The sequence below is a fragment of the Rana temporaria genome, chromosome 12, assembly GCF_905171775.1.
Source record: "Rana temporaria chromosome 12, aRanTem1.1, whole genome shotgun sequence".
Classification (NCBI taxonomy): domain Eukaryota; kingdom Metazoa; phylum Chordata; class Amphibia; order Anura; family Ranidae; genus Rana; species Rana temporaria.
This window is the reverse complement of record NC_053500.1, coordinates 138,317,926-138,336,650: the sequence shown is the minus strand read 5'-3', so window position 1 is coordinate 138,336,650 and position 18,725 is coordinate 138,317,926. Positions and strand designations below refer to the sequence as shown.

The following is an 18,725-nucleotide window of genomic DNA, read 5'->3' as shown; positions in this document are numbered from 1 at the left end:
CTTTTTTGGATCACACAAATCAGACCGCTGTGTAGGTTTTTTCCTTCTGTGCCCTTCTTTGATAATTTCTGAGATGCGGAATGAGAAAAGCCACTGATGGCTTTTGTAGTCCCTCACCGCCGGGCGGGAACCCCTACTTGTATGGATCTGACTGATAGAAGATCCGAAGTACTGACCCGTTCCATGTTTACCATGCTGGGGTCTGGCTTGCGGCCTATTGTGGCCACTACACTGGGGTCTCAGTGGTCGCTGGCGCTATTTTTTGGGAGATTTTTCAATTACATTGAAAACTCCCATTGGCGCCCATTTTGTCGTAGCCACGCTATGGCGCAGCTTACATTGTGCTGGCCTTTTTCCTGTGGCCCCGTTCTGAACGCTCGGCGGCCATCTTGGAGTAGTCCTGACCCCTAGTGCTGTATACAACTCACAGAGTGAGCATTTTGCACCAGACAGTGGAGGAGCACCGACTCTCTCCTGAGGTTATTAGCCTAGCGGACCAGCTGGTCCAGGGCCTCATATAGGTCTGTGATGCTTCATTGAATGCTGCGCCCTTGTTATCCAGGGCGTCTGTTTCAGAATGGTTTTATGCACACGGTGGTGTAGTGCTTAACTCCATTACTTGGCAGCAAAAGAGTCATTGGTTCGAATCTGCACACTGACGCCAATCTGCCTGGAGCTTGCATTGTCGCTCCCTGTGTCTGTGTGGGTTTCCTCCGGGTACTCCGGTTTCCTCCAAAGACATGTGTGCATACACCTACATAATATACATACACACTATGTGTGTGTATTATTTAGGGGCAACCCTCCCAGGCCGTCAAAGGCCCAGCTGGGGGACTAATCTGTCCCTGGGTGCATAAGCCGATCACGCCGGCACCCAAATCCTGCCAATGTATATAGCCTTCCCTCCCTGTCTCTAGGTGGGAGGGGCGGCTTGCAGGTTCACAATTCAGTGAAACCTCCCTGCTCTCCGACTAGTGGGTCTGCGAGGTGGTCTCTTCGGAGTACTAGATAGGGTTTCCTCCTATCCACAGAACAAAGTTCTGTCCTTGTGTCTTCCCCTCCCGGCACGTCGGTCTGCCTTGGGCAGTGTGGGATTTGCTAAGCTGCAAGGTAATTTTACCTTTCCTGCAGGACGAGAGTTTTGGGGTTTTCTATGGGCCTCAGGCCCTAAATACCTTTGTGAACGTCGGGTAGTTCCGCATGGAATCCTTTTGTTCGGTGGTAGCTGCGCTTCATCCGGGGGATGTCCTGACGTCCTCGGACATCAGGGACGCATACATGCATGTCCCGTTTTGCACATGTCACAGTGTTTTTTTCTGTGCTTCGTGATGAGAGAAGGGTCTCTGTCAGCCTGTGGCCCTCCCTTTTGATCTGGCGTCAGCACCATGGGCGCACTTATTTGAATTTTGTTGGGACAGCGAGGCTTTGCCTCATTGGCTACTTTGACGACTTTCTTCTGAGAGCAGCTTCTGTCTCCGACCTAGTGGATGGGTTATTCCCATTCAGACCCTCCGAAGATTCGGGTGGATGTTAAACGTTTAGGCCAGAAAGTGTAGCTCAGTGGCAGCAAGCCTGCCCTACATGTGTGCGACCCAGGGTTCAAATTATGGGCATGCTAGGTTCCGACTCAGCGTTGGAGTATCTAGTGTTGATCCAGACTCCTCAGTGGCAAAGGTCCTTCTTCCCCTGGAGAAATTGCAGACTCTTCAGTCTGCGGAGAAGGTATTGGCATCACGCAATCGGTCTTCTCTCCGGGCGCCTGCTGGTTCAGGGTCTGTGGGTAGCCTCCTTCAAGGTGGTACTGTATGCCCAGTTCCACACCCTGGTTTTCCAGTGGAACTACTGTCCAGGTGGTAAAAATCTCTTGTCTCTGAAATCATTAGATTCCTGTGCGCCACCTAGTCAGAGTCTCTCTGAGTTGGTGACAGAGATTCCCGACTCTTCGGTCCGGGAAGTTGTTCCTTCCTTCCAGTGGTCGGTGTTTACGACGAATGCCAGCTCACGGGTTGTGAACCTGGAGGTTCACAAAACTGGGGGGTCCAGTCGGCCCTAAGTCGCTGGACTTGCGTGGACCTATGACCACACCTCCTTGAATGTGTCTGGTCTCGGTAGCTACCCAGGGTCGGGCCTGGCTAGTGACTGGTGGAAGACCGCCTGGGAATACCAGGTGCTGTCTACTGTTCATTGTCCTACTATTTTAGGCGATCAGGCTATGCTTCTCCTTGTGGTCGACCAATCTGGTTTCAGCCGGACAACGCCACGGCCGTGGCTTCAGTCTACCATCAGGTATGCCGGCAGGCAGACTACTGGAGTCGCCAGATGCTGGACCAGGGTGACTGGTCTTTGTGCTTGGGGTGTTTCGGCTCCCTTGCAGGAGGTGAGCCTCACATGGCATGGATCTCCTGGCAGCTTGTCTCCGCCGCAAGGGTGTCAGTTAGTGGCCAGGTCTAGTGATCTTGTACAGACGCGTCAGTCGCGCTGGTGGCCCTGTGTTGTCTGTATCGGTGATTTTTTTGCCATTCCTCCATGGTAGTTGCTTCCTCGGCCGCTCCACAGAGTGGATGCTGAGGAGATCCCGATGATTCTAATCGCTCCAGATTAATCTCGGCGTCCTTGGTACGCTGATATCGGGCGCCTGGTAGCGGAGGCACCCTGGCGATTGCCAGGGCAGGAGGTTCCTGTCTCAAGGTCCCATACTTCCTCCTGTTGTACAGTCACTGACTTGCTTAACATGGTTATTGGAAGCCAGACTTTAGGTGACCAGGGTCTGTCTGACTCGGTCATCTCAACAGGGCACCGTAGTCTTCTTCCGGAGGATCTACCGTCGCACCTCTCTTGGTGCGAAGGGATGGAGTGACGTCCACGGGCGTACTTTCAATGTCCAGGGTCCTGCTGTTTTTAAAGCTTGGATTGGATCTAAAAATTGCTTAAAGCACCGTTTGGGGGCAGATTTCAGCCTTGGCTGTGTTCTTTTAGTGGCCTTTTTGCGGCCCGTTCCCTGGTGGGTCCCCTTTTTTTGTGTGCAAGGGGTTTGTCATATACTTTCCCCTCTTGGCCCATCTCTTCCCCCATGAGTTTTGACTCTGGTGCTCTCGGTTCTTCAGGAACCTTCCTTTTGGAAACATCAGAGAGATTTTCTCTTGACACTATCTCAGAAGGTGGCCCCTTTAGTGGCCTTTACCTCTGTTAGAGGGGTTTCTGAGTTGGCGGTCTTGTCTTGCAAGCCGCCATGCTTGATCCCCCATAAGGATTAGGTGATGGTGCGCCCGCGACCTTCCCTTCTTCCGAAGGAGGTTTCGGCGTTTCATACTTTAGGCGTGGTACGCGCTTTGCGGGTATACCAGCCTACTACGGCTCCATTTCGGGGCTTCTGACTCTCTTTTGTGTCGGTGTCTGGTCCACAAAAGGGCCTGGCGGTCTCGTCGACCACCATTTCTCGGTGGATCGGGCAGGCCGTCATACAGGCCTATGCTCCTAAGGGCGGGCCCCCCTTTCCGGTCACGGCACTTTCGACCAGGGCAATTGGTGCTTCCTGGGTTTTTTTTTTTCCCGACATCATGCGTCGGTCTCACAGGTGTGCGAGGCGGCGATTTGCTCGTCCGTTCACGCTTTTTCCAGAATTTACATGGTTGCTGTGAGTGCATCTTATGATGTTTTTTTCAGCCGCTAGTTTTTGCCGGCGGCTGTTTAAAGTTGCACCTCCTCCGTTGAGGAGCTCTGCTTGTTTTGGGGTGAAGTTAAAATTGTTTTTACTGATATATTTCCCACCCCTCGTTTTTTGACACTGCTTGGGGACGTCCCACTTGTCAAGATTTAAGGAGCTGTGTCCGTCCATGGACGATAAGAGAAAATAGGATTTTTTGTACTCACCGTAAAATCCTTTTCTCTGAAGTCCATGGACGGACACAGCTCCCACCCCTCCTTTTTAGGTTTGTACTGCTTGTTACGAACTGAGGCTGCAAGCTGCAGTGAGGAGGGTTATGTCTGGAGGGACCGCCCCCTGGGCGGGGCTGTTCAACTCTGTTAATGTAACATGTATTTAACTATTTAACATGTTTCTGCCTAGTCCTCTCCTGTAAACAGGGAACATAACCCACTTGTCAAGATTTAAGGAGCTGTGTCCGTCCATGGACTTCAGAGAAAAGGATTTTACGGTGAGTACAAAAAATCCTATTTTTTTTAAAAAAAAAATGGGGATATTTCTTATAGCAAAAAGTACAAAATATTGCTTTTTTTTCAAAATTGTCGTTCGATTTATGTTCATAGCGCAAAAAATAAAAACCGCAGAGGTGATCAAATACCACCAAAAAAAAGCTCTATTGTGGGGAAAAAAAAGAACATCAATGTTGTTTGGGAGCCACGTCACACGACCGCGCAATTGTCGGTTAAAGCGACACAGTGCCGAATCGCAAAAAGTGGCCTGGTCTTTGGCCAGCCAAATGGTCCGGGGCTGAAGTGGGTAAGGAGTGTTTTATGCAATTTGATGCGAAGATGCTGTTACCAGCACTCCTCCAAATAGTTGTCATGAGAAAGTTTCCTTCTGCCTTATGTGACGCATGAAACGCGCCTGGGGTGCTGGTATCTGTGCATCTGGCATGGCAAAATCCGTGGGCTTCACCAATCATTGAAGGTCCAGTACTATGAGGAGTGCAGCGGCATTATGTCACCTGTCCATACCAACAATGAGAGACATGGAAGATGCTCCCGTCTCGATGCCTTGACCCCGCCTGTCCCAGGCATAATCCCCACCGCCCTCCGGATACGGATTATGCGCATGTTCGTTGCGGTGACGTTAAAGCCCAATCTGTAATTCCTGCAACGCTGCGGCTCAATCTTGTTATCTCCTTCGGTGTGCCACTTGGCTGCAAGAGTTAATCGCTGACATGTCTCTGAAAAGGGAATGCTAAAATATTCTGGTGGATATTTATATCCTCTTATGCTAATGCAGGCGAATATGTCAAGCTCACCCAAGCTGCAGAGAAATTCTATTTCCATCCTCCCTTTTACACCGTTATTTAAACTTCATCATAATGTGAGGAGATGGAGGGCTTAGAGGAGCGCCAACCTCTGCAAGAAAAAGGAGATGGTTTCCAATGGCCCATGATGAATTTTGTGTCGGTTCCTGAAGCTTAAAGCAATTCTAACATGCGATTTTTCCAAACTAGACCCAGTAGATGGCTTCCAGGTGTGGAGAAGATCCTAAAGTCTTGGCCCCTTTCCATATGGGCTTTGGGTTCCTCATCTCAAAGTAGAATGACTTTGGTATGGCAGTTGTAGAACTTTAGTGCCCACTAGGTGATGATTCGGGTGAAATATACACTCTATAGCAGCGTTTCTCAACCTTTTTTTTTAGTTGCAGCCCCCTTCAAAAATCTGGAGCCCCCCCCCCCCAATCTTAAACATTTAAATGTTATCCATGGGAAACCTGTTCCTGGGATGAAGCGCACAACCACCCTGTTGAAGATAACGTCATGTTGGAGGTCTTCTCATCACTTCGGAGGCCCCCCATGCATAAGCCCCCCATCACTTCAGCGTTACCCCAGTACATTAGAGTACCCCCCCATCACCACACAGTTTCCCTATTAGAGACCCCCATCACCACACAGTTCCCCTATTACAGAGATCCCCTCTTCATATTCAAGTCTTATTTTTTGGCTCCAAGTGTCGAGAGAAGTAGAGGAAGGTCTGAAGAAGATGGACTTCTGAATGCTGGGGGTGGCCCTTCTGCCTGCGCTGCCATTGTGCACATGAGCCGGCCACCATCACTATAGCTAGGGACAACGCTGTGCGTCCTGCCCCTAAAGAATCATTGGTTGTTATGGTGATGGCGGTTGACCATGACTATTCATGACATGGATCCAGGATAGCCCACAGATCCACACAGAAGATGTGAAACCCCCTGCACCATATCTTGCATGGTGTGCTGTATATAAAGTAAGCCTTCTCTAAAACAACCTTCTCCTCCCTCTTCCTCCTCCCTCTTCCTCGTTCCTCTTCTTCTTCCTCCTTCCTCTTCTTCTTCCTCCTTCCTCTTCTTCTTCCTCCTTCCTCTTCTTCTTCCTCCTCCCTCTTTCTTTCTTTCTTTCTTTCTTTCTTTCTTTCTTTCTTTCTTTCCTTCCTTCCTTCCTTCCTTCCTTCCTTTCTCCCTCTTTCTCCTTCCTTCTCCCTCTTTCTCCTTCCTCTTCTCCCTCTTTCTCCTTCCTCTTCTCCCTCTTTCTTCTTCCTTCTTCCTTTTCCCTCTTCCTTCTTCCTTCTTCCTTCTTCCTTCTTCCTTCTCCCTCTTTCTCCTTCCTCTTCTCCCTCTTTCTCCTTCCTCTTCTTCCTTTTCCCTCTTCCTTCTTCCTTCTTCCTTCTTCCTTCTTCCTTCTCCCTCTTTCTCCTTCCTCTTCTTCCTTTTCCCTCTTTCTCCTTCCTCTTCTTCCTTTTCCCTCTTCCTTCTCTCTTCTTCCTTCTCCCTCTTTCTCCTTCCTCTTCTTCCTTTTCCCTCTTCCTTCTTCCTTCTCTCTTCTTCCTTCTCCCTCTTTCTCCTTCCGCTTCTTCCTTTTCCCTCTTCCTTCTTCCTTTTCCCTCTTCCTTCTTCCTTTTCCTTCTTCCTTCTTCCTTCTTCCTTCTCCCTCTTCCTTCTCCCTCTTCCTTCTTCCTTCTTCCTTCTTCCTTCTTCCTTCTCCCTCTTTCTCCTTCCTCTTCTTCCTTTTCCCTCTTCCTTCTCTCTTCTTCCTTCTCCCTCTTTCTCCTTCCTCTTCTTCCTTTTCCCTCTTCCTTCTCTCTTCTTCCTTCTCCCTCTTTCTCATTCCTCTTCTTCCTTTTCCCTCTTCCTTCTTCCTTCTCTCTTCTTCCTTCTCCCTCTTTCTCCTTCCGCTTCTTCCTTTTCCCTCTTCCTTCTTCCTTTTCCCTCTTCCTTCTTCCTTTTCCCTCTTCCTTCTTCCTTTTCCCTCTTCCTTCTCCCTCTTCCTTCTTCCTTCTCCCTCTTCCTTCTTCCTTCTCCCTCTTCCTTCTTCCTTCTTCCTTCTCCCTCTTTCTCCTTCCTCTTCTTCCTTTTCCCTCTTCCTTCTTCCTTCTCCCTCTTTCTCCTTCCGCTTCTTCCTTTTCCCTCTTCCTTCTTCCTTTTCCCTCTTCCTCCTTCCTCTTTTTTTTTTTACTTTTCCCTCTTCCTCCTTCCTCCTTTTTTTTTTTTTTTTTTACTTTTCCCTCTTCCTCCTCATTCTTCTTCCTTCCTCCTCATTCTTCTTCCTTCCTCCTCATTCTTCTTCCTTCCTCCTCCCTCTTCTTCCTTCCTCCTCCCTCTTCTTCCTTCCTCCTCCCTCTTCTTCCTTCCTCCTCCCTCTTCTTCCTCCTCCCCTCAGATTAGACTAAATAGACTAAACTTAAATAAGAGAGCCACAGTGATCAGCCTTTCCCTACTGCCATGGTCACAATGGCCGCTTCGGGTGACCTTCTAACCCTGGCTTACTATTGTACGAGGAAGGGAGCCAAAAGGATTTTACTGGTGTGATAAAGCCGTCACAGAGCAGGCATGACGGTGATGGAGTCAAGGCCCGGCTGCACAGAATGCAGAATTCCAGTAATTTGTGGACAACATAAATGGAAATTTTCTCTTTTTTGGCTGGGGTCCTCCTTAGACTGTAGCATTACTTGCCTGAAGATACTGAGCCCAAAGGGGAGGCTGAGCAATGATTTCTGGCAGAAGTCCTCATATTTCGGTAATCTTCTGTTTCTCGGATGTCCTTGTCGCTCTTTTTTAGTTTGGAGAAATTCACTACAATAGCCATTTTACATCCCCCGCCCCCATCACACACCGTCCAGCAGTGCAGCACCCCCTCCCCCTCTCCCATAGCGTATGGACTGCTAATCAAACATTTCATCATCATAATCCCTGTCCTGGATGCGGCTTCCTTCCAATTAGATCTGGAAGAGCACACTGCATACCCAATGGCTTAGAGCTCTCTACTGTGAAATTAAGGTCATTAAAGGGTTTGTCCACCTAAAAGTGATTACATCCAGGGCTCGGAGGGAGGTTTCCATCTTTCCTTGAAGATTCGCTATAGTGTCAGACCACTTAGTGCATGCAGTAGGACTCTCCAGCATTGTGAAGGTCAAGCCCCACAATGTGCGAAGCCCTTAAAGTGGTCAGACCTTTTTGGGGTTATTCCAGGAAAACTAAAAATGGGTTCTATGTAGGAAACCCTACCCCCCCACCATAAACCGAAATGTAGAGGGTGAAAAGGTAAAGAGCCCCTGTTAGTTTTTTTTTTTTGCAGTTTGTGTTCCAGTTGGAGAGTCCTTCTTAGAGGCGTAACTAGAACCTTCAGAGGCCCCGGTGCAAGAAACCATAAAGGGCCCCCCTGATTCCCACAGTGGTGAAATGCCAGTGCCCAGTCGCAAGTCCGAACCTGTTAGTTCTGCCACTGCCCTATCAGAACAGGAGGTGGATAGGAGGGCCGTCATGTAGAAGAAGCAATTGTTTTCAGAGGGGATCGGTTTCTCTACAGAGGATATAAAAAGTCTGCACACCCCTGTTAAAATGTCAGGTTTCTGTGATGTAAAAAAATGACAACGATAAATCATTTCAGAACTTTTCCCACCTTTTTAATGTGACCTATAAACTGTACAACTCATTTGAACAACAAACTGAAATCTTTTAGGTGGAGGAAAGTAAAAAAATAATAATATGGGTGTGTGCACACCCTTAAACTAATACTTTTGTTGAAGCACCATTTGATTTTATTACAGCGCTCAGTCTTTTTGGGTATGAGTCTATCAGCATGGCACATCTTGACTTGGCGATATTTGGCCACTCTTCTTTCCCAAAACATTCCAAATCTGTCAGATTGCGAGGACATCTCCTGTGCACAGCCCTCTTCAGATCACCCCACAGATTTTCAGTGGGATTCAGGTCTGGACTCTGGCTGGGCCATTCCAAAACTTTAATCTTCTTCTTTGGTGATTTGGATGTATGGCTTTGGGTCATTGTCAAGCTGAAAGATGAAGTTGCTCTTCATGTTCAGCTTTCTAGCAGAAACCTGAAGGTTTTGTGCCAATATTGACTGGTATTTGGAACTGTTCAAAATTCTCTCTACCTTGACTAATGCCCTTGTTCCAGCTGCCACCACCATGCTTCACAGTGGGTATGGTGTTCTTTTTGTGATGTGCAATGTTTTTGCGCCAAACATATCTTTTGGAATTCTGGCCAAAAAGTTCAACCTTGGTTTCCTCAGACCAAAACACATTTTCCTACATGTTTTTGGGAGACTTCAGATGTGCCTTTGCAAAATTTAGCCAGGCTTGGTTGTTTTTCTTTGTAAGAAAAGGCTTCTGACTTGCCACTCAAGCTCATAGCCCAGACATATGAAGAATACGGGAGATTGTTGTCACATGTACCACACAGCCAGTACTTGCCAGATATTCCTGCAGCTCCTTTAGGCCTTGTTCACACGATAGGTTAACCAGAGGACAACGGTCTGATGGACCGTTTTCATCGGTCAAAACCGATCGTGTGTGGGCCCCATAGGTTATTTATCCATAGGTTAAAAAAAAGACAACTTGCTTTAAAATTAACCTATGGATTCCTAACCGATGGGTCAAAACCGATCGTTAGTAGGCACGACCATCGGTTAAAAATCCACGCATGCTCAGAATCAAGTCGACACATGCTTGGAAGCTTTGAACTTCGTTTTTTTTCAGCACGTCGTTGTTTTTTACGTCACCGCGTTCTGACACAATCGTTTTTTTTCTTTTTGACCGATGGTGTGTAGGCACGACGGACCATCAGTCAGCTTCATCGGTTAACCTATGACAACTGTCCTTCAGACCGTTCTCATCGGATGGACTGATCGTGTGTACGAGGCTATAGAATTGCTGTAGACCTCGGAAGCATCTCTGACCAGTTTTCTTCTCGTCTTTTTATCAATTTTGGAAGGACGTCCAGTTCTTGGTAATGTCACTGTTGTGCCATATTTTGTCAATTGTATGCTTTTTTCATGATTGACTTCTTAATATCTTTATGAATAAATTGATTATTTCTATATTTTTTTGTATTCCAATTAGTTGCCCATAAAGTCCCAACTGTGTTCATGGGCGTCCGCAGGTAAGGGCAAGGGGGGTCAAGTGCCCCCCCCCCCCCCCCGGCAGGGCTGGTGCTACCTATAGGCAAGTGTGCACAATCAGTCGGGGGCGCCGCGCTGCATGTCCCAGGGCCGGGAGTCACATACACAACATGGAGTGTCAGGGAGTGATGGAGTTTGTGGCCCCTGAGCTGAGGGGAGGCAGCATGGCCAGAGGAAGTAAATACATAGCTCTCCCACAGCTTGCCTGTTCCCTCTCACCTGTTGCCTGGGACAGCGTCTGCTAATTCTCAGCCCGACCAGATCAGATTTATCTCTCCTCCTCCTCGGCTCGGACTGCCGGCTGTGTGTGCTCAGCCTGGACATGTGTGAGAGGCCAAACGCTCCCTTCTAGATGAGGGGGTCCCAAGAACACCCACCGCCTGGGGCCCCAGCCTCATCTGAGCTGCTTGGCATGTGCAGCTGTTGTTAGAGCCTTCAATCTGCCTTTTCTAGGGTTAGTAATCCATTTAATTCTCTGTCATCTGATGGTTGCACTATAGAAATTAATTGGAGGGGAGTTCTCCATACTTATGATTGTGTGTGTGTAATGTATCTGGGTGAATGGGGGGGGGTGTAATGTATCTTGGTGTATGCGGGGGTGTAATGTATGGGGTGGTGTAATGTATCTGGGTGTAATGTATCTGGGTGTATGGGGGGGGGGGGGTGTAATGTATCGGTGTGTATGGGGGGGGGTGTAATGTATCGGTGTGTATGGACTATGTCCGCAGTCTCTGACCGTGATAATGACATTGTCAAAAAGGGGTGGACATTGGTGACCTTAAAATGATGCCCCCCCCCCCCCCCCCCCGAAAAAAGTTCTGCGGCCGCCCATGACTGTGTTCCATGGTATATCTAATGCCTTGGAAATTCTTTTGTACCCTTTTCCTGACTGATACCATGAGATCCCTCTGATGCTCTGGAATCTCCCTGCGGACCATGGCTTTTCCTGTAGGATGCGACTAAGAAAATGTCAGGAAAGACCTACTAGAACAGCTGAACTTAATTTTGGGTTTATCAAAGGCACTTTACATGATGACAGGTGTGTACAGACTCCTATTTAACATGAGTTTGAATGTGATTGCGTAATTTGGAACACGGCAACATCTCCAGTTAAGAGGGTGTGCACACTTATGCAACCACTTTATTTTTACTCCGCCCCCCCCCCCCTCAAAATATTTTAGTTTGTTTTTCAACTGAGTTGTACAGTTTATAGGTAATATTAAAGGTGGAAAAGGTTCTGAAATGTTTTACATCACAGAAACCTGACATTTTAACAGGGGTGTGTAGACTTTTTATATCCACTGTATATGACCCCCCCCCCCCCCAATCCAGGTCTACAGAGGGTCAGGTTGCAATTGCGATGTACCTACGATACCCCTGGTCCTCCTTCTGCCTCTATTGTCTTCTTGTTTTGGTGGCACAAGAGGAAGTGCTCGTGTGCTCCCCCTAGTGAACATAATACGACAAGATTTACCATCGGCGGATGGATGTCCTGGTGACACAACATGAAGATCTCAGTGGGGTTATTGACCCCCCGAGAATCCTCACTTGTCTAAAATAGTTCCATGCATTGTCTGCAGATGGTGGCCAAAGAGGAATCTTCTATGGTACCCATGGGAGGGATTTGAACAAATGAAGAGCTTTGGGCATTGTTCAAATTCCCCAGGCTTGGCCCCTTTGCCCAGTCTTGGGTATAGATGCCTGGATGTCTGCAGACCAGCGGCGGAGAAGTCGGGGCAGGTAGAGCCACGCTCATGTGATCTGAGCTTTAGGCTTTGAGAGAACCTTTCCTCGAGTCCAGCAAGCCATTGAGCGGGTTGAACGCCCCCAGAAGCTGCGCAATTCCATTTTGGGTGGACAGTGACCCTTTAAGAATTTCCTTGACCTCCTGCTTCTATTAGAAATGCCTCAGCTCAGCAAAGTCTTGTGTCTTTCAAAAAGTTTTCTGGTTTATGATATTAACTCCTGTGCATTTCCTTCTTTTTTTCTGTTCCTCGTTAGGGTTTAGATGACTACGGAGCGGCACGCCCCGCCAGCAGGTAATCTATAATGTGGTTTATTTTTTACCATCGTTTTGTATCGTGGTGATTTAATATTCCATTCAATGCATGTGTTGTATTCTCACTGTGCTATGGTAAAAATGATGCATCTATTTTGGTGTAGTTGTGATTTCATTGCTCTCTCCATAGTGGTTTTCAGCATTCTCACTTCGTATTGCACGTCACCTGCAGTATCCCTTATTAACACCGGTAGGAATTTGACGCTGGATTAGATTTCTTGTACTTGGTGTTATTTTTTTTTTCATCTCCCTAATCTAAGTCCATTATGAACAACCTTTGTCAGCAAGTGGATTGGATGAAAGTTTGGGTCTACTCTAATAAGCATTTACCGGTGTATAACACACCCCTTCATTTTAGGAGGGAAGTTTCAGGATTTTTTTTTTTTAAATAGAGAACTTTGAAGCAAAATAAGGGTCTGTGCCCATCAATGCAGCCTTACCTTTGCCCATCTGCAGCCTGATCAATGCAGTCTGAGCCATGCCCATCTGCAGCCCCACCTCAGATTACTGCCGCCTCGAAGGGGACAGGTAAGGGGGCCGGGATGAGCGCTGTCAGATTACATACAGCGAGCATCTTCTGTTTAGGATTATTTAATCGTTTGTTACTCAATTTCCAGAAGAGAACCAACAATTTTATCTTGGCATCAATGACTTCAGGGAAGGTCCCAGATGTTAACTCGCTGTTGTACGTCTGTGCAGGTAGAGTAGCAAACTACTAAACAGTTTCAGCCTAGCCAACTTTGGAGAAGGTTTCAGATGTTACTCTACCTCCACAAGAGGTCCATCAGCTAGGTAACATCTGGAACCTTCTCCAAGGTTGGCTAGACTGAAACGGAATGTTTAGTAACTTGCTACTCTACGTCCACAAGAGGTCCGTCCATCAGCCAGGTAAAATATTATTAAATATTCTGTTTTAGCCTAGCCAACCTTGGAGAAGGTCCCAGATGTTGCCTAGCTGTTGTACGTCTGTGCAGGTAGAGTAGCAAACTACTAAACGGTTTCAGCCTAGCCAACTTTGGAGAAGGTTTCAGATGTTACTCTACCTCCACAAGAGGTCCATCAGCTAGGTAACATCTGGAACCTTCTCCAAGGTTGGCTAGACTGAAACGGAATGTTTAGTAACTTGCTACTCTACGTCCACAAGAGGTCCATTCATCAGCCAGGTAAAATATTATTAAATATTCTGTTTTAGCCTAGCCAACCTTGGAGAAGGTCCCAGATGTTGCCTAGCTGTTGGACCTCCTCTGGATGTAGAGTAGCAAACTGCTAAACAGCCCCCCTTTATGTGTAAGTAGAAAGAGTTGGTGCTTTCTCGGAGAACATATTTTGATGAAACAAATTTAAAATTTTACCCTTTACTGTTGGCCTCACTCAAACCCAGGTACCTGTGTCTGTGAGTAAGAGATACTGCAGCTTGTGTTGGCCATCCGTGTCGTGACGTTGTGATGTGCTCCTCTAATGATGATCACCTCAGCAGTACTCTCTCTACTCTTCTTCTTTTTTTGTTTCACAGTGGCAATGGGACCATGATATCCACTGTGTGAGGACACGCTTGCACAGACATGGCAGCTGCTGCTTAGAAGAACTTTCATCTTTTCTTTTCCTCTCCTTCGAGTCGCTGATTTTCTTGGAAATCTTTGTTTACTTTTGTACTCTCTGGAACAAAAAAAAAATAGATTTTCTAGGTCTCTTATTCCCTCTGTGAACCCTGATGTGTCATTCGAGGAATGCCTAACCTATTGCAGAGCAGTGGTTGGTGAGGTCCGCAATGCCAAGGCTCAGCGTAATGGCTTTTCTCCTCTTTAGTGTTTTTTTTTTTCTTCATCTTTTTTTTTTTTCGGCTTTGACATTTACAGAGGAATTTTCGGAGCACAAATTGCCAAAGTGTAATTATTGAACATACAGAGAAGTTCTATAACCATTTACGTTTTCTACTAGTTTTTACCTGAATGTGTGCGAGACTCTTTTTTTTGTTTTTGTGGCGCAAGCCAGGCCATTATAACCGCAAGGGGAAGTGCTAAAGGGATTCTTTTTAGGACTGGTGCGAGTTGCTCCTTGGAAAAATGGAAAACTTGTCAATGACACTTTTCTGCAAGGAAAGAACTTTTAGGTACTGTTATAGCCACTCTCTGAGCTGCCATGGTTGGAAGGTGGCCAATATTGGACTTGCTATTGGGTTTGCCCTTCATTACTCTGCTCAGTGGCCTCTAAGTAAGAGGGAGCTCTTTCATTGGCAGAAAAGTCTCATCTGGCTTTCCATGTGGCTTCATTAGTTGCAAGCAGAAACGGACGTCTCAAGAGTTCCGGTCAACTGCCCAATAGAAATGGTTGCCGAGGGATATACTGAATCCATAGAGGTGGCTTGCAACCACTCAAGAGACAACTTTGCTTTAAAAGAGTAATCCACCCAGTAAGATTTTCTTCTTGATGGATAATATGGGGTAGTTGATTGCTCTGCCACATCTTGAACCCCAGCAGAAGCATCTAATCTCTTCACCCTGACTTGGCTTTGAGCTTCACTTCACGTGCTCCTGGTTTGTGGGTTCTCGTTGGATTTTTTTTTTTTTTTTTGAAGAACCTACAAGTGGTTGCATTGACAGTAAGTTAATTGAAGAGCCAAGGTTGACCTTTCAAAGGCACTTCAGGGGTGGGAAGAAATCTTCCTGCTGGGATCCCAGACAACAGCGAAGATCTAGTGAAAAGATCAAACCCTTCTTCACTTCACCTACAGCATTGGCATTTGGCATGGACCAGATTTACCGCTTTGCCATGGTTACCCTTAAGGCCCATACACATGATCTGACTTTCCGACAGCAACGGTCCGACGGACGTGTTTTATCGGACAATCCAACCGTCTGTATGCTCAATCGGACAATTGTTGTTGGTTTTTCAACGGACAAATGTTCGCTGTGCATGCTCTCAAACTTTTCAACGACAAATGTCCGATGGAGGATAATCCGATCATGTGTACACAAGTCCATCGGACTAACGTCCAAAGTACAAACACGCATGCTCCGAACCAATGCTAAACATCAGACAATTGCAGAAGTTGCCCAAAGGGTGGCGGTAAAGAGCTGAAAAACAACGTGATTTGGTGAATGTTGGCTGAAAAAGTTCTGCCGTGTGTATGCATACCAACTTCACGGCCAACGCCCCCTCGGACCAAAATCCATGGAAAAGTCAGATGAAAGTCCGATCCTGTGTATGAGGCTTTAGAGTTAAATCTGTAGCAAGGGCCGAGAATCCCATTAGAACTCACCCGCCACCAGGTAGAATGTCTCTAACTGGCCTTCTAATTCAGCAGATGGGAACAGAAAAACAAACAAGGCGCCTCTAAGTGCAGAAATATAAAACTTTTAATATCCCCTAAAGGGGTTAAAAACACTTACAAGATGGTGGATGAAACAGGCATGTAGCAGGTAAGTGTGTCCAGAAGATGTTCCAGTGGCAGGGCAGTCCCAGTCTGATGATAAAGCTTCCAGGGAAGTCCACAGGATAACAGCCAATTTGTGCTGTAAGTGTTTAGAGAACACAATGGTGATGGAGCCTGGGGATGATGCCAGAGGAAGCGAGACAAAAACCAGCAATGAGCTGTTCCGAAACGCCTCTGACACACTTCCTGCCCTCTTCCTGGTTGTGTTCCATGCTGGTTTTTGTCTCACTTCCTCTGACATCATCCCCAGGCTCCATCACTATTGTGTTATCTAAACACTCACAGCACAAATTGGCTGTTATCCTGTGGACTTCCCTGGAAGCTTTATCATCAGACTGGGACTGCCCTGCCACTGGAACATCTTCTGGACACACTTACCTGCTACATGCCTGCTTCATTCACCATCTTGTAAGTGTGTTTAACCCCTTTAGGGGATATTAAAAGTTTTATATTTCTGCACTTAGAGGCGCCTTGTTTGTTTTTCTGTTCCCATTAAAGATCGCTTGTCTCCCTGAGTGCTGCCTAAAGTGTGTCAAGATCTGCTACCCTCTCCAACACAGACTTTATCTGTCAGGATTCAAATTCTTGGAGCGCCCTGGATATACACATTTTTCTAATTCAGCAGATGCCCCCCGCTGCCTCCATATCGCTGTTCACAATATCTGATCACCAAGGAGACCTCTTGTTGTTGAAGAGCCAATAGGACGTTGCAGGATATATTAGACCCGCCCATGAGTTTCTTGGCAGAAGTTGAGTTTGCACTCCAGATTTCCTGGCTTTGGAAAGGGTTCATTTAGGGGGCTGATATGGTCTGAGCTTAAATTAAAGGCACTTTAGAGAGATTTATATAGTGACAAGTACACTTGAACGTCCTTACCTGCTTTCCCTCCAGGTGTATGTGTGCTCTGTATGCAATGGGGCTATGTAGGGACTGTTACTGTGTTCTCTCCTATCGTCTGCTCGGATTAGTTATTGCTATATTTAGACCAAGAAGTGGAGTTACATTTATTTAATCTGGCCTTTTTTATTTTGTATGCCTGGAGATAATAAAACAGGACATTGTTGCCACTTCCTTTAAAGTTCTGACCGCAATGGGTTTTCCAGGTAGAATCGCATGATGAAATGTATAAAGAGAACCTGTCTCTAATCCCTCTACATTTGTAGATCACCAAAGATGAGATTTTTTTTGTCACTAAATTCTGTGCAGACTTTTGGGAAAGGCAGTGAGACAATCGCATGAAGAAGGCATGCTGGGGGAGATTTCACCCTCTTGATTTGCTCTTGTGGTCACTGTGACGAAACGTGACAAGCCTAAAATGTTACCACATGAACCATAGGTGTGTGCAGCCTGTTGCATTAGGATGTACAAACTAAAGCTCAAACACCATGCAGATTGTGTAGGTTTGCCCACTTACAAAGACATGAAGGGTCTATTATTGTTATCTATAGGTGTAGTTTAAGTGATAGAGACAGAATATCAACCAATAACCCATATTAAACACTGGATATAAATGTTATAAATTGCAGTTCAGTGAGTAAAATAAGTACAGTGGAACGTTGGATTACGAGCATAATCCGTTCCAGGAGAATGCTTGTAATACAAAGCACTCGCATATCAAAGCGAGTTTTCCCATTGAAGTCAATGGAAACAAAAATATAAGTTCTGCATTGACTTCAATGGCATGCAATACCGCATGCGGCCAGGGGCGGGGCGACGGAGAGTCTCGGAAACAGCCGGAAAGGCTCGAGGACAGTTTGGCTGACCTCGTAAAGACTCTATTCACGAGCCTTTCCGAGGTCATCCGAACTGTCCAGCGCCCCCACCTCAGGCCAAAAGTGGTACTACACACCGCTTTGGCCTGAATCCTGCTCATCTTGCGAGACAACACTCGCAAGCCGAGTTAGGATTTTTGGAAATGCAACGCTCGTATTGCGAAACGCTCGTTAACCGCGTTACTCGCAATCCGAGGTTCCACTGTATTTTATTTTCTAAGCAACCAACAATAATTCTGGCTCCCATAGACTGGCTACAGTAGGTGCTCATGTGATGCACAGATTAGTGCTGTCAATGTAAGAAGGTGTTCCTAATGACAACTCGTTATGTGTATAAAAGACTCCTGTCCACAGAATCTTCTTCTTCCATTCAAACCTCACCATCATGGGGAATACCAAAGAGCTGTCAAAGGACCTCAAGGACAAGATTGTAGACCTGCACAAGGCTGGAATGGGCTACAAGACCATCACCAAGAAGCTAGGTGAGAAGGAGACAACTGTTTGTTAATTATTCACAAATGGAAGAAATACAAAATGGCCATCAATCGCCCTCGGTCTGGAACTCCATGCAAGATTTCACCTCATGGGCTGAGGATGATCGTGAGAAAAGTGAGGGATCCGCCCAGAACTACACAGGAGGAGCTTGCGAAGGATCTCAAGGCAGTTGGGACCACAGTCACCAAACAAACCATCCGTGACACAATACACCACCATGGATTGAAATACTGCATTGCCCACAAGGTTCCCCTCCTCAAAAAGGCACATGTACAGGCCCGCCTGACGTTTGCCAGTGAACATCTAAATTATTCAGAGAAGGATCGGCAGAAAGTGCCGTGGTCAGATGAGACCAAAATTGAGCTCTTTGCCATTTTAACTCGACTTCGCATTTTTCTTCCTCCAAACATGACGACTATGACCCTAAGAACACCATCCCTACAGTAAAGCACAGAGATGGAACACATGATGATTTGGGCTGTTTCTCTGCTGAAGGTACAGTACGACTTTGCCGGGTTTAGGTTGAGAGGCCAATGGACGTACATGTATTGTAAAATCTTGGATGAGAACGGTCTTCACTCACCCAGAACACTGAAGATGGGTCATGGATGGGTCTTCCAGCATGACAATGACCCAAAACCTACCACTAAGGCAACAAAGAAGTGGTTTAAGAAGCACATTAGGTCATGGAGTGGCCTAGCCAGTCTCCAGACCTTAATCCAATGGCAAATATATGGAGGGAGCTGAAACTTCGAGTTGCTAAGCGACAGCCAAGAAACCTTAGATTTATAGAAGATCTGTAAAGAAGAGTGGAGACCAAAATCCCTCCTGAGATGTGTGCAAATCTGATCACCAACTACAA

General features: G+C 46.7%; 1 protein-coding gene across 4 annotated transcripts in view; it reads left to right on the top strand.

Moving 5' to 3' along the window:
• Positions 1 to 18,725, top strand: part of BAIAP2 (BAR/IMD domain containing adaptor protein 2) — a 103,879-nt gene that overhangs the window by 65,811 nt on the left and 19,343 nt on the right. For 3 of the 4 annotated variants that reach the window (XR_005744501.1, XM_040330946.1, XM_040330945.1), the window contains exon 12: positions 12,105 to 12,142. Coding sequence is in view for 3 of the 4 variants with exons in the window: in XM_040330946.1 (XP_040186880.1) it covers positions 12,105 to 12,142 (38 nt within the window). In the remaining variant the exon portion in view is untranslated. Of the gene's footprint in view, positions 1 to 12,104; positions 12,143 to 13,675; positions 15,008 to 18,725 lie in introns of those variants that run through there. The other variant, XM_040330944.1, reaches the window with a different exon arrangement.